At 44.9% G+C, this 15,534-nt stretch overlaps 1 protein-coding gene across 1 annotated transcript in view; it reads right to left on the reverse strand.

The window, feature by feature from the left end:
• VWA3B (von Willebrand factor A domain containing 3B) overlaps positions 1–15,534 on the reverse strand; it is a 430,059-nt gene that overhangs the window by 235,850 nt on the left and 178,675 nt on the right. Inside the window, exons 15-17 of the mRNA XM_069757817.1 lie at positions 11,851–11,981; positions 10,071–10,204; positions 9,108–9,245 (exon numbers count right to left, since the gene is read on the reverse strand). Coding sequence (XP_069613918.1) covers positions 9,108–9,245; positions 10,071–10,204; positions 11,851–11,981 — 403 coding nt within the window. The remainder of the gene's footprint in view (positions 1–9,107; positions 9,246–10,070; positions 10,205–11,850; positions 11,982–15,534) is intronic.

Raw genomic sequence — 15,534 nt, forward strand, 5'->3', positions numbered from 1 at the left:
TCCTCAAAAACATCCCGATAATCAGACAAAAATACAGGAACCTCAGAAGGAGTAGATGAAGCGATAGAAATCGGAGGTGCATCATCATGAACCCCCTGACATCCCCAGCTTAACACAGACATCGTTTTCCAGTCCAAGACTGGGTTATGAGTTTGTAACCATGGCAGACCAAGCACTAAGACATCATGTAAATTATACAGTACCAGGAAGCGAATCACCTCCTGATGAACGGGAGTCATACGCATGGTCACATGTGTCCAGTACTGAGGTTTATTCATAGCCAAAGGTGTAGAGTCAATTCCTTTCAAAGGAATAGGGACTTCCAGAGGCTCCAGACTAAACCCACAGCGGTTGGCAAATGACCAATCCATAAGACTCAGGGCAGCGCCTGAATCCACATAGGCATCGACGGAAATGGCTGATAATGAACAAATCAGAGTCACAGACAGAATGAACTTAGACTGTAAAGTACTAATGGCAACAGACTTATCAACCTTTTTTGTGCGTTTAGAGCATGCTGATATAACATGAGCTGAATCACCACAATAAAAACACAACCCATTTTTCCGCCTATAGTTTTGCCGTTCACTTCTGGACTGAATTCTATCACATTGCATTGTCTCAGGTGCCTGTTCAGAAGACACCGCCAAATGGTGCACAGGTTTGCGCTCCCGTAAACGCCGATCAATCTGAATAGCCATAGTCATAGACTCATTCAGACCTGTAGGCGCAGGGAACCCCACCATAACATCTTTAATGGCCTCAGAAAGGCCATCTCTGAATCTTGCAGCCAGGGCGCACTCATTCCACTGAGTAAGCACCGACCATTTCCGAAATTTCTGACAATATAATTCTGCTTCATCTTGCCCCTGAGAGAGAGCCAATAAAGCTTTTTCAGCCTGAATCTCTAGGTTAGGTTCCTCATAGAGCAAACCCAATGCCAGAAAAAACGCATCCACATTGAGCAACGCAGGATCCCCTGGTGCCAATGCAAATGCCCAATTCTGAGGGTCACCCCGCAGGAAAGATATTACAATCTTGACTTGCTGAGCAGGGTCTCCAGAGGAGCGAGATTTCAAAGAAAGAAACAACTTGCAATTGTTCCTAAAATTCAGAAAACTAGATCTATCTCCAGAAAAAAACTCTGGGATAGGAATTCTAGGTTCAGACATAGGAGCATGTACAACAAAATCTTGTATATTTTGAACCTTAGCAGCAAGATTATTCAGGCTGGAAGCCAAACTCTGGACGTCCATGATAAACAGCTGAGGTCAGAGCCATTCAAGGATTAAGAGGAGGTAAGACGCAGCAAAATCTGAGGGAAAAAAAAAAAAAAAACTTCCTCAGACTACTTTTCCTCCTACTTCAGCCAATATGATTACCACTTTTCGGGCCGGCGATACTGTCATGATCCCAATGGCAGGGGATCACAAAAGGACAAGCACACAAAAAACAGAACAAGCTCTAGGGTGATGGAAACTGAGCTGGCCGCGATCCTGAACCTAATTCACAACACTAGCAGTAGCCGGGGAACGTGCCTACGATGATTCTAGACGTCTCGCGCCAGCCGAAGGACTAGCTTCCCCTATTAGAAGAAACAAAGACCTCTCTTGCCTCCAGAGAAACACCCCACAGAAATAGCAGCCCCCCACATGTAATGACGGTGAAATGAGAGGAAAGCAAATACGTAGTAATTAAAACAGATTCAGCAAAATGAGGCCCGCTAAAACTAGATAGCAGAGGATATAAAAGTGAACTGCGCGGTCAGCGAAAAACCCTACAAAAAACCATCCTGAAATTACCTGAACTCATGTGCCAACTCATGGAACATGAGGAGTAATATCAGCCCACTAGAGCAACCAGCAACAAGGAATCACATAACTGCAAGCTGGACTAAAACAAAAATAAAGCAAAACGTGGAACAGGAAAATCAAAAACTTAGCTTGTCCTGAAGATTACTGAAGCGGAAAGCAGAGGTAACAAGACACACTGATTACATTGATCGCCGGCGAGGAAATGACAAGAAAGCCAGGTTAAATAGGAAACTCCCATATCCTGATAGAACAGGTGGACACCAGAGACCACAGAGAACACAAGTCACCCAGTACCATCTGTAACCACCAGAGGGAGCCCGAAAACAGAATCCACAACACGCGCCTGCGCTATCTGCAGCGGCATCCAAAGAAAGGACACGAAGCGAAGGATATTGTGGACAGTGAGAAACGAGTTCAAAGCACAAAGGAGAGCCAGTAGGAGTCGTGCCCGGAGAACGGCAACATCCTACTGAGGCGCGTAGCCGGTGCCCGGAACACCGAGGAAGTAACTGATTTTATGCCTTACTTCAAATACCGCAGGACAGTTAATTACAGGTTGGCTGTCTACCTTACATCACCAAAGCAGACATAGGGGGCAACGCGTGGAGAGGGGCATCTCTAGGGTCCCGGAAGAGCTCCGAGCCTTCCCGTCAAACGGGTGCATCCTAGCCATAACAAACCTGGGGGATGGAGAATAGAAAGAACTAGAAAGAACTGGAACGAATGAGAACAGAAGTTGTGAGGACTATCCCGAATGCTCAGCAGGGAAGCACTACAACACACAGGCGCTAGTGGTAGGCCACGATTTCCACCTGCAAAGGGAACTCTGGATGTGCCTTCGGACCGGCCGGTCTCAGACAGCCCTGCTCTGGATTGAGGATCCTGAAGCCTTCAGTAAAGAGGTAAAGAGACTGCCACCCTGTATCCTCGTTATTGACTGCACCTCACACCATCGCCATCTACATTATCGGGAAGCCGTGGGGACATACTTCACCTGTGGGAAGGTATACCATCTAGCTGCCATCACATCACCCCAGTGGACCCCAACCAGCGCCGGTCGCCCTGACCGAACACCACAGGTGGCGTCACAAACCCTTGACAAACTACCATCCACCCTTTCATTGGACGCCCCTTAGCAGGGTCACGGACCGGGTCCAGCCACCCTGACAACCCCAGAACTGAGACAGAGAGGACCGGTACCGAGTAACCTGTGGCCCTGTGTCTGGGGGCGCTCCACTACCTGTTGGGTGTCCAATCAGCCTGCATAAATGATTTGTGGTGGGAGCTAGTTTTTCGTAGTATATGTGTATATATTTCTTACATTGGAATTGGATGTGTATATACTATACGTTCACTGCAAGTTCCCTAATATCTGGCCTAGTAGTGAAAGCAGCTGCAGGCTCAACCATTGATCATCAACCAATTACGTAATTGTCTTGACAATTTGAGGTGGCAGAATAATGTTTTGTGATAATTTGGCAACGGCGGGAATACATCTGCGGGATCTCCTGGCTATTCTATGACATGGGGTGTATTACTTTTTGCATCAACTAATTTGAGTAAAACTGAAGATTTTGTAATAAAAGTTATATTACTAACCTTACGTTTATGTAATCGGTTAAAAGAATGTTCTATAAAATCCAGTCTTGTAAAAATTTTGGAATAAAATCTTACTTTTCAAAGCGGTTGTACTGATTTATGCTGAACACTATATATAATTATAAATATCAATATTCTGATTTATTATAGGTTTAGCTTAGTTTTGGTGGACCAATGCAACAAATAAAAAGGATTATACAAAAATAAATCATTAACGCAACCTCTGTCCATGTGCTGCATTTGTTGTGTATATCCATCAGGGCTGCCACTAGGAATTTCAGGGCCCCATACTGCCAAAATTTTGGGGCCCCCTTCAAACTCCGTCCAGACTCCACCCCCAGTTCCGCCTCCACCCTAGCTCCACCTCCACCCCTCGAACCTTCCACAGTTCCTCCGCCCTCTCTTGGAAAAGCTCCACTTCTGGTGAATATCGGTCTGCACTTGGACCGCGGTGCATATACTGGCCGCGGGTCTCCGGACCTGAACTCAGCAGCCTCACAGCATATATGAGGATGCTGGTCAGGAGATTGGCGATAGTCCCCTTTCAAAAATTACACTGCCATAATAATAAAGATGTTTCCCAATCATATATACCAACTTGCATCAATAATTTCCCTCCCCCCTTCCAAACTCCAACCAAAGCTTATAAGCTACTACAGTAGATGATCCTGAGCTAATGCCTGATGTTATAATTGGGCACTTGTTTCTGCAGCAGGTCAGGCTCATCCAGTAGCTTATACATTCCACTAGCCTTCCCCTGGACCCTGTTGGGTGCGGCCCCCAGTCCCCTCTAGCCTTCCATCATTAGCCACACAATACCAGTCCAGACGCAGCCACAGTGAGCCACCTGAAGCCTTTTCTCACCAGAGAGACTCACCCTGCTCGTCCGCCCGCCACCTCACCTTGCTCGTCCGCCCGCCGCCTCACCCTGCTCATCCGCCCACCGCCTCACACTGCTCGTCCGCCCGTCTCCTCACACTGCTCATTCGGTCTGCCCGCCACCTTCCGCCTGCTCATCCGTCGCCCCCAGTCAGAAGAAGAGAACAGAAGAAGCGACGACCTATAAGACCACCCAACCTGCAACAGTGAGAAGGAATTATACCACAGTGCCCACCGGGCGGTGTCACACAGGGGAGAATGAGATACAGCTCAGCAGACAGAATAACACAGGAGGGGATTAGATAAACAGCTCAGCAGTTAGCATCACACAGGGGAGGATTAGATACACGGCTCAGCAGTCAGTATCACACAGGAGATGATTAGATACACGGCTCAGCAGACGGGATCACACAGAATAGGATTAGATACAGCTCAGCAGATGGGATCACCGGAGAGAGTGAGACTCACCCTGCTCCCCACCTACACCTGCTCATTCGTCATCCGCTGTCCGCCCCTGCGTGACACACCGCACGCTGCTCTGCTCCGAAATGATGAAGTGGAGCAGCGTGTGATGTCAGGAAGGACCATGATGTACCCGGGCCGGCCGCAGCTTAAAGGTGCAGTGCCAATTTCTGTTTGCTAGATGCATTAACAACACTGTGTTGGCTATTAACAACACTGTAGGTGTATCTTTAAAACACCACAGTGCTGTTATGCATCGGGCATTCGGAAGCCTTGAACAAAATGTCTAGGGGCCTGATGAGGAGAAGCAAAGAGAGAGGGGCCCGAGTGGACCGGGCTGCCAGCGTGTTTGGGCCCCCCTTTCTGTTTCTAATCACCGGGCCCCATACAGTAGTAAAGGCAGTAATGCCCTGATGGCGGCCCTGATATCCATATGGATTTCATAGAGGGGGGTTTACTGTTGTACACTCATCTTTAAGCCAGAACAACAGCAGAACAAATTTGTGCAGGATCAAGCCATCCGTGTGTGATAATCATTCTTTCACCAAAGGATAAAAGTCTGATTGGTCAAGGTTTCACCTGACTAATTTAGCTTATCGCTGTAGTGGCTGAGCCCTGATGAATTAAGCCCTTTATAAAGGAAAGTTCAAAATACATCATTCCAATTGGTACTAAAGAAGTTGTCTTCGTGAATCTTTTCCTCCTTTTCATGCATAGGCAGCACCGCTCTCAGTTTAGCTGCATGTAATCTACTATATAATTGTCTAAGGGTCACTTCCGTCTGTCTGTCTGACTGTCTGTCTGTCCTTCTGTCTGTCACGGTTATTCATTCGCTGATTGGTCTCGCCAGCTGCCTGTCATGGCTGCCGCGACCAATCAGTGACGGGCACAGTCCGGAAGAAAATGGCCGCTCCTTACTCCCAGCAGTCAGTGCCTGTCGCCTGCATACTCCCCTCAGGTCACCGCTAACACAGGGTTAATGCCGGCGGTAACGGCCCGCTTTATGCCGCGGATAACGCACTCCGTTACCGCCGCTATTAACCCTGTGTGTCCCCAACTTTTCACTATTGACGCTGCCTATGCGGCATCAATAGTAAAAAATGTAATGTTAAAAATAATTTTTAAAAAACCTGCTATACTCACCCTCCGTTGCAGCTTGCGCCGGCCGCCATCTTCCGTTGCAGGTTCCAGTGGCAGAAGGACCTGCCATGACGTCACAGTCATGTGACCACGACGTCATCACAGGCCCTGCGTGCTTGTGCTACAAAGACCTGCCATGACGTCACGGTCATGTGACCGCGACGTCATCACAGGCCCTGCGCGCCTGCGCGACAAGGACCTGCCATGATGTCACGGTCATGTGACCGCGACGTCATCACAGGCCCAGCACGCCTGCGCGACAAGGACCTGCCATGACATTACGGTCATGTGACCGCGACGTCATCACAGGCCCTGTGCGCCTGTGCTACAAAGACCTGCCATGACGTCACGGTCATGTGACCGCGACGTCATCACAGGTCCTGCGCTAATACCAACCCTGGGACCGGAACCTGCCGTGGACTACAAGGGCTCCCTCGGAAAGGTGAGTATATGTTTATTTTTTATTTTTTCACCTGTGACAAACCTGGCTGGGCAATATACTACGTAGCTGGGCAATATACTACGTGACTGGCCAATATACTACGTGGCTCTGTGCTGTATACTACTTCACTGTGCAATATACTACGTGGCTGGGCAATATACTACGTCATTGGGCAATATATTACGTGGCTCTGTGCTGTATACTACATCACTGGGCAATATACTACGTCACTGGGCAATATACTACGTGGCTGCGCAATATACTACGTAACTGGGCAATATACTATGTGGCTGGGCAATATACTACGTGGCTGCGCAATATACTACGTCACTAGGCAATATACTATGCAGCTGGGCAATATACTACGTGGCTGGGCAATATACTACGTCACTAGGCAATATACTATGTAGCTGGGCAATATACTACGTGGCTGGCCAATATATTACGTCACTGGGCAATATACTACGTGGGTTGTGCAATATACTTCAAAGCTCGGCAATATACTACGTAACTGGGCAATATACTATGTGGCTGGGCAATATACTACGTGGGCTGTGCAATATACTACGTAGCCCGGCAATATACTGCGTAACTGGGCAATATACTATGTGGCTGGGCAATATACTACGTGGCTGCGCAATATACTACGTCACTAGGCAATATACTACGTGGCTGGGCAATATACTACGTGGCTGGGCAGTATACTACGTTGCTGGGCAATATACTACGTGGCTGGGCAATATACTACGTGGCTGGGCAATATACTACGTGGGCTGTGCAATATACTACGTGGACATGCATATTCTAGAATACCCGATGCGTTAGAATCAGGCCACCATCTAGTATATTATAAGAACATATACACAAGAAGACGTATATAGAACAAAATAGAAAATGTTATTTAAAGAAAAAAGACAATCTACAAAATAGTTAGTTTTAACTACTTTGTGCATTGTCTTTTTTCTTTAAATAAAATTTTCTATTTTGTTCTATATACGTCTTCTTGTGTATATGTTCTTATGGTTTACGACGTTGAACTACCAAATTTGTCCAATTTTTTGAACGCTCCCAATTTTGATTATTTTCTTTGAAATAGACTATTGATTTTCTTCTGTGTTCAGTGAGGTTACTCGTTGTGTTACTACTATGTAATATATTATGCATCATACTTGATGGAGGCCCGATGCTATCGCATCGGGAGGGCGGTAATGTCACAATGGGGGAGGCATGCATCGCTGTTGTTGCCTAATGGCATCCTGTGATAATCTAATGACTTTTGCATCAGGGGACTCATGTGCTTGACGCCTACTCTTATATGCATTGTTTTTGTCCCAGCGATGCTGCTGCTCTTCAAGAGTCTCATTTGCCCTTTGTTGTCTTCGACGTTGTGCCTTTGTTGCTTTCCTTTCATTGTCATTGGCATACTTTTTATGAGGAGACATGTTGGCATTGATATTTGCTTTTTAAAGGGGTTTTCCCACGAACAAAAGTTCATTTTAAAAATTGTCTGTGTCTGACTGTGTACCGTACAAGCCACAGCTCCTGGGCAGGGGAGGAAGCAAAAGACAATACTGACAATACAGCAGGAGATCGCAGAGGATACATTTTGTGAGGTGAAATATTTTTTTTAAAACAGTCAGTGAAATATTTTACTTCACAAAATGGATCCACTGCTGTAATGTCAGTATTGTCTTTTGTTCCTCTGCTGCCCAGGAGATGTGGTATGCTCCGTACACGATCAGACATTGTCAATTTTTAAAATGAACTTTCGTTCGTGGGAAAACCCCTTTAATGTGACTGGCTTCCTTTGCCCGTAGACATGTCGCTCATCTGCCGCCAGGATAATAATAAATAATCTTTATTTTTATATAGCGCTAACATATTCCACAGCGCTTTACAGACATTATCATCACTGTCCCCGATGAGGCTCACAATCTAAATTCCCTATCAGTATGTTTTTGGAATGTGGGAGGAAACCGGAGAACCCGGAGGAAACCCACGCAAATACGGAGAGAACATACAAACTATTTGGAGATGTTGTCCTTCGTGGGATTTGAACCCAGGATTCCAGTGGCTAACCACTAAGCCACCGTGCTGCCCAGGATCAGCCGAATGATTCGCTGCACCTGCGTGTAATTCCCGCAGGTGCAGTAAATCAGACCGCCGCCATCTAGGTGCAGACAGATTGCGGTGGTCACATTAAAACTGCGCATGCACTCCTCCTGTACAAAGATGGCAGCAGTCAGAGACACCCATCACTTGGGTGTCCCAATATGGCAGTCGGTGAACTTCCTCCGCTTGGAATTCTGGGATACGGTGGCATCTGGACAGAACAGGAAATGAAAACATTACAAGGCAATTATATAAATAGATATGTGCAACACATGCATTATATGCCCAACTTGCTCAGTAAGACATTGTGACTATCACATCCGTTGTCCACCCCTCCTGTATAGCTGAAGAGATCGCACTGAAAGCCCACAAACGCCACATAGACATATTAACAAGTCCATGTTTAGGACTTTGATTAAACTGGTTCTTTATCTGCCAATAATAATCTGTATATTAAATCTGGTAGAATAGTTTTATGCTCAAATGTCCTGCAGAGTACGAGAACCAAATGTAATATATTTTCTCTATTAATGCCAAGGATCAGAAACTTCTGAGTCACTGCTTGAGACTAGAGAATATTAGTTGGCACAGTTTCAGTGACTGGGTATTTATGTAAGGAGTTCAGTCATATTTTGCCGTTCAGTTGACACATAGTTTACCTTTAAGGACAGATGCCGTTTTCTTGTCCATATTGAGAAACAACTCTTTGGACTCCGGTGGTGTATGTAAATCTATTGCACTCTCCGACAGTCTCACTCCGTGGCTCAGAGCCCGCAGAAGGCTGGATCTTGTTTGTTCTGTTAGGGAACCCAACATGTAGTTGGAGACAAATAATAGATACATAGTCAAGCTGATCCCAAAATCTTACTAGTAATTTAAAGGGAATCTGTCAATAAGATTACTCCTCTCCCCAAAAAAGTGCCACATACATATGAACCTAGGGAGGCAGAAGCTCCTTAAGAGCTATGTCACACACAGAGCATGTAACACCTTATTTGCATACAAACTAAAATGCTAATTAAATAAAGTCAATATACTTACAAACTGTCTAGTGCCTTATGAGGTAGATAAAGTGCACCACCACCCCGACGACACAGTTTTGCCTATGCTTTCTCAAAAAGCTGAATAGGACTAAACATGGCATCAGTCACGTGATTCACTAAATGGTGAAAAAAGCTTTGAAACGGTGCATCTTTTGTGCCAACGCAAGGTTGGCCAAAAAAGCTAGGGGCTGGAGTAAGATTTTTGGTGAGGTGCAGACTGAGGTATATTCCACTATGCACCTCTGCTGATTCATTAAGAGATATGAGGGTGTCTGCTCCAAAATGTCCCCTCATCAAGAACAGCAAGAGAATCACTGGTGAAGATGAATCGCCCCCAGAGACTTTGCTAGTAAACAGATTTAGAGAGATTATCACATTTAAAAATCCTTTTGCCCACAGACGCAGATAGGTGTCAAATAAACAAAACATACATATTGAGAAATGAAAAAAATAACTGCCAAGAATTAAAAAAATGCATTTAACACCAATACATAATTTAAACAATATGTCATTTTGTGATGAAACTTTCCCTTTAAACACTTTTCTGTGAAGCAATATTGGAGTGCTGAGTTGCTTTACCTGCATGCCGCTTCTTCTTTGTCTGGCGAAGACGTGGAGGACTTAAATTTGACCTATGCAGCAATGATGATGAAGTTGAAGATCTAAGCTCATGTGCAGACTGCATCATTGTATGATTTTGCTTCTGAAATGTCCTGAAATGTACAATGAAAGACTGTTATATTTATACACTGTGTAGTCCAGCATCCAGAATTGTTTTTCCTCTGTATAATTTTTGAATTTGCTGTTTCAACTTACTTAGTCTTAATTGTGGCATAAATACAAGCGCTTCTCACAAAATTAGAATATCATCAAAACGTTAATTTATTTCAGTTCTTCAATACAAAAAGTGAAACTCATATATTATATAGCGTCATTACATGCAGAGTGATCTATTTCAAGTATTTATTTCTGTTGATGTTGATGATTATGGCTTATAGCCAATGAAAACCCAAAAGTCATTATCTCAGTAAGTTAGAATACTTTATAACAGCAGCTTGAAAAATGATTTTAAAATCTGAAATGTTGGCCTACTGAAATGTATGTTCAGAAATGCACTCAATACTTGGTCTGTGCTCCTTCTGCATATATTACTGCATCAATGCGGCTTGGCATGGGAGCGATCAGCCTGTGGCAATGCTGAGATGTTATGGAAGCCCTGGTTGCTTTGCTAGCAGCCTTCAGCTTGTCTGCATTGTTGGGTCTGGTGTCTCATCTTCCTCCTGACAATACCCCATAGATTCTCTGTGGGGTTAAGGTCAAGCAAGTTTGCTGGCCAATCAAGCACAGTGATACTGTTGTTTTTAAATTAGGTATTGGTACTTTTGGCAGTGTGGACAGGTGCCAAGTCCTGCTGGAGAATGAAATTTCCATCTTCAAAAAGCTTGTCGGCAGAGGGAAGCATGAAGTGCTCTAAAATTTCCTGGTAGACGGCTGTGCTGACTTTGGTCTTGATAAACCACCGTGTATGGTACCTACACAGCAGATGACATAGCTCCCCAAACCATCACTGATTGGTTTGAACTTCACACAAGACCTCAAGCAGCTTGGATTGTGTACTTCTCCACTCTTCCTCCAGACTCTGGGACCTTGATTTCCAAATGAAATGCAAAATTTACTTTCTTCTGAAAACAACACCTTGGGCCACTGAGCAACAGTCCAGTTCTTTTTCTTCTTGGTCCAGGTAAGACGCTTCTGGGGTTGTCTTATGGTCATGAGTGGCTTGACACGAGGAATGCGACACTTTTAGCCCATGTCCTGGATACATCTGTGTGTGGTGGCTCTTGAAGCAATGACTCCAGCAGCAGTCCACTCCCTGTGAATCTCCCCCAAATATTTCAATGGCATTTCTTAACAATCCTTTCAAGGCTGCAGTTACTCAGATTGCTTGTGCACCTTTTTCTACCACACTTTTTCCTACCATTCAACTTTCCATCAATATGCTTGGATACAGCACTCTGTGAACAGCCAGCTTCTTTAGCAATGACCTTTTGTGGCTTACGCTCCTTGTGGAGTGTGTCAATAACTGCCTTCTGGACATCTGTCAAGTCAACAGTCTTCCCCATGATTGTGGAGACTACTGAAACAGACTATGGAACCTTTTTAAATGAGTAGGAAGCCTTGCAGGTGTAGTTTGTTAATTATTCTCATTTGCTGAGATAATGACTTTTGGGTTTTCATTGGCTGTAAGCCATAATTATCAACATTAACAGAAATAAAAAAATGTACCTGAACTGATACAACCAAATGCTATATAAAATCGATTGTCTAAATGATCAAAAATTACATTAATAATAGTTACCTTTGTGGACGATCAGAGTCTCCTTTGTAGTACCACTCTAACATCAAACATTCTGTATGAAGTTTTTTTATTTTTTCAAATGTAGATTTTCCCTCTTCAATCTCATTTAATAGTAACTGTATGTCTTCACTCTGCAAAAGTTTACTGTGTGAACAACTCTTAGAAAATGACGCAATGTAAGACAATTATAATAATATGGTAAAGAATGATTGTTCTCTCACAGTTACTTAAAGGGAACCTGTCACGTTTTTTCAGATTGAGCTATAAATACTGTTAAATAGGGCCTGCGCTGTGCGTTACTATAGTGTATGTAGTGTACCCTGATTCCCCATGTATGCTGAGAAATACATTACCAAAGTCGCCGTTTTCGCCTGTCAATCAGGCTGGTCTGGTCAGGTGGGCGTGTTCACAGCGCTCTTTTCTTCTCCAGCTTTCCGTTGGTGGCGTAGTGGTGTGCGCATGTCCAAGGTCCGAATTCCCTGCGCCCACGTGAAGACACAGCGTGCGATCTGCGCTGTAATCCCTTGCATCGGTGGGGGCGGCCATCTTCCTGGGGCCGCACGTGCGCAGATGGAGTGCTCTGCTGCACTGGGCTTCAGGAAAATGGCCGCGGGATGCCGCGCGTGCGCATTAGAGATCGCGGCGGCCATTTTTCCAAAGCCGAGATGCAATGTTTTGTTCTGGGACTTGTAGTCCCACAAGTAATTGTGTAATTCTAAAAGGAGGCTGGCATGTCAAGTTATGAGAGATGGGCGGGTCAAACTAGCCACACACACTCCCACCTAGGGGAGTGGTTAAAGGTATATAATGTGACCAGAGTGTGGGTCACATGGTTCCAGTGTTTGGATCTGTTTGGTTCAAGTGCAAGGTGCTGGAAGTCTGTTTTGGAAGTCCTGGGTGTGCTGTTCCATGTATATTCCTCATGTTTATATTTTACCATGTATTTAACTCTGCTGCCACCCAATGGCCTTTTTCCGTATGGCAGCTTGTTATTCATTATTTCTTGTGGGCATGTTTTTACTTCCAGTTCAGGGGTCAAGTCTTCTCTTCCTCTGGCAGTCATTTTCAGTTTCCATGCTGTTGTGAGAGGACACTTGAACCGGGCTTAGGAAGGCATCAGTCTTTTGACCTCTTGCTGCTCTTTTGTTGCTCACACTTGCAGTCACACTTGGTGCTACATCATACTGTACCTTGTCTACACCTGCATTTCTGGAGAAAGTACTGTATTACCAGTTATACGCTGTATGTCCAGATTTACAAAATAAACAAGTCAGGATTGCAGAATCCCTGGAGTGCATCATCTCTTCGGACGCTGTGCAGCATTGGTCCTGTCTGCCTCATATCGAGGAAATACGAAGGTACGATCATCTCTCACAACCCTTATTAATCACCCACACCTCCATTCGCCTCATCTGGGGACAGAACAGTCAAAAGACTGCCTTGAAGCCCGGCCAGAATCATCCTTATATCCCTATCCATGTGCCCACGCTCTGCCTGCTCACATACTGCAGCCCCGCTCTGCTAAGAAATCTCCTGCAGCATCACCTCAGACCGCATCGTGCATAAAGACTCTGTATATTATACCACATCGCTGCAGATTGTCAAACTGCAGAACCCCACAATTCTCCAAAAACACCTTGGGAATCTTATCAGGGGGTCGCAACTAAGCTGCACCGCGATTTCCAGCCCCCAATTCAAAAGTTCAGTTTCTTAAACGGACAGCGCACCTTAACCCCTTCATGACCTTGGGATTTTTCGTTTTTCCGTGTTCGTTTTTCACTCCTCTCCTTCCCAGAGCCATAACTTTTTTATTTTTCCGTCAATTTGGCCATGTGAGGGCTTATTTTTTGCGGGACGAGTTGTACTTTTGATCGACATCATTGGTTTTAGCATGTCGTGTACTAGAAAACGGGAAAAAAATTCCAAGTGCGGTGAAATTGCAAAAAAAGTGCAATCCCACACTTGTTTTTTGTTTGGCTTTTTTGCTAGGTTCACTAACTGCTAAAACTGACCTGCCATTATGATTCTCCAGGTCAGTACGAGTTCATAGACACCTAACATGACTAGGTTATTTTTTACCTAAGTGGTGAAAAAAAATTCCAAACTTTGCTAAAAAAAAAAAAAAATTGCGTCATTTTCCGATACCCGTAGCGTCTCCATTTTTCATGATCTGGGGTCGGTTGAGGGCTTATTTTTTGCGTGCCGAGATGCCGTTTTTAATGATAGCATTTTGGTGCAGATACGTTCTTTTGATCGCCCGTTATTGCATTTTAATGCAATGTCGCGGCGACCAAAAAAACGTAATTCTGGCATTTCAAATTTTTTTCTCGCTATGCTGTTTAGCGATTAGGTTAATGCTTTTTTTTAGTTGATAGATCGGGCGATTCTGAGCGTGGCGATACCAAATATGCGTAGATTTGATATTTTTTTATTGATTTATTTTGATTGGGGCAAAAGGGGGGTGATTTAAACTTTTATATTTTTTTATTTTTTTCACATTTTTTTTAACTTTTTTTTTTACTTTTGCCATGCTTCAATAGCCTCCATGGGAGGCTAGAAGCAGGCACAGCACGATCGCCTCTGCTACATAGCAGCGATCTGCTGTTCGCTGCTATGTAGCTGAAAATCAGGTGTGCTGTGAGCGCCGACCACAGGGTGGCGCTCACAGCTGCCGGCGATCAGTAACCATAGAGGTCTGAAGGACCTCTATGGTTACAATTCTGAAGCATCGCCGACCCCCGATCATGTGACGGGGGTCGGCGATGACGTCATTTTCCGCCGCCCAGCAGGAAGCGGTAGTTAAATGTCGCTGTCTGCGTTTGATAGCGGCATTTAACTAGTTAATAGGCGCGGGCAGATCGCGATTCTGCTCGCGCCTATTACGTGCACATGTCAGCTGTTCAAAACAGCTGACATGTCCCGGCTTTGGTGCGGGCTCACCGCCGGAGCCCGCATCAAAGCAGGGAATCTGACCTCGGACGTACTATCCCGTCCGAGGTCAGAAAGGGGTTAAATCAAAATGGCCGAAAAGGACCTTACGCAGTTCCTCAATGCTGAAACAGAGCAAATACAACCCAATACTGTCCATCATGAAGACCAGGAAGCAGAGCCTGCTTCTGCAGCAGACCCAGATGCACGACCAGTACGCTCCATCAAGCCAACATTAAAGGTCCTCGAGAATTACCATTCCACAAGGGATGAGTTCAATGACAAGTTGGACGACCTATGGGAATGAGTCGCCTCCCTCATGTCAAGCGTCCAACGCCACAAAGATGATGCAGCGAGTTTACAGGACACTATAAGACAGCTAGACAGTGTTTTAATTACAGCAGGTCCCATACCCCTCCACAGAGAGAGAGAATTTTAGTCTAAGAAGAGGTTTCACATGTACCCATTCAGATGGGGACGTTTATTCTCAGCGAGGAATGGCAAGTTTAGGACCTGGTATAAGAGAGATGCCCTAATGTGGCTGCCAGGTACACATAAAATTGGCCGTTTTTATGCGCTAAACGCTCTCATTTTTCATATTTCTAGTGCAGTAATGCAGTTCAATTTTCGTGTTTCATGTTTTCATGTTCTAGCGCTGCAGTGTGCTGCCTTATTTACTTAACTATTGTATATACGAGTTGACAACTTTAGGTTCAGCATCTGTTCACACTTAGTCTATGTTTGGATGTGACGGTC

The sequence above is a fragment of the Ranitomeya imitator genome, chromosome 3 (assembly GCF_032444005.1).
Source record: "Ranitomeya imitator isolate aRanImi1 chromosome 3, aRanImi1.pri, whole genome shotgun sequence".
In the NCBI taxonomy this organism is placed as follows: Eukaryota; Metazoa; Chordata; class Amphibia; order Anura; family Dendrobatidae; genus Ranitomeya; species Ranitomeya imitator.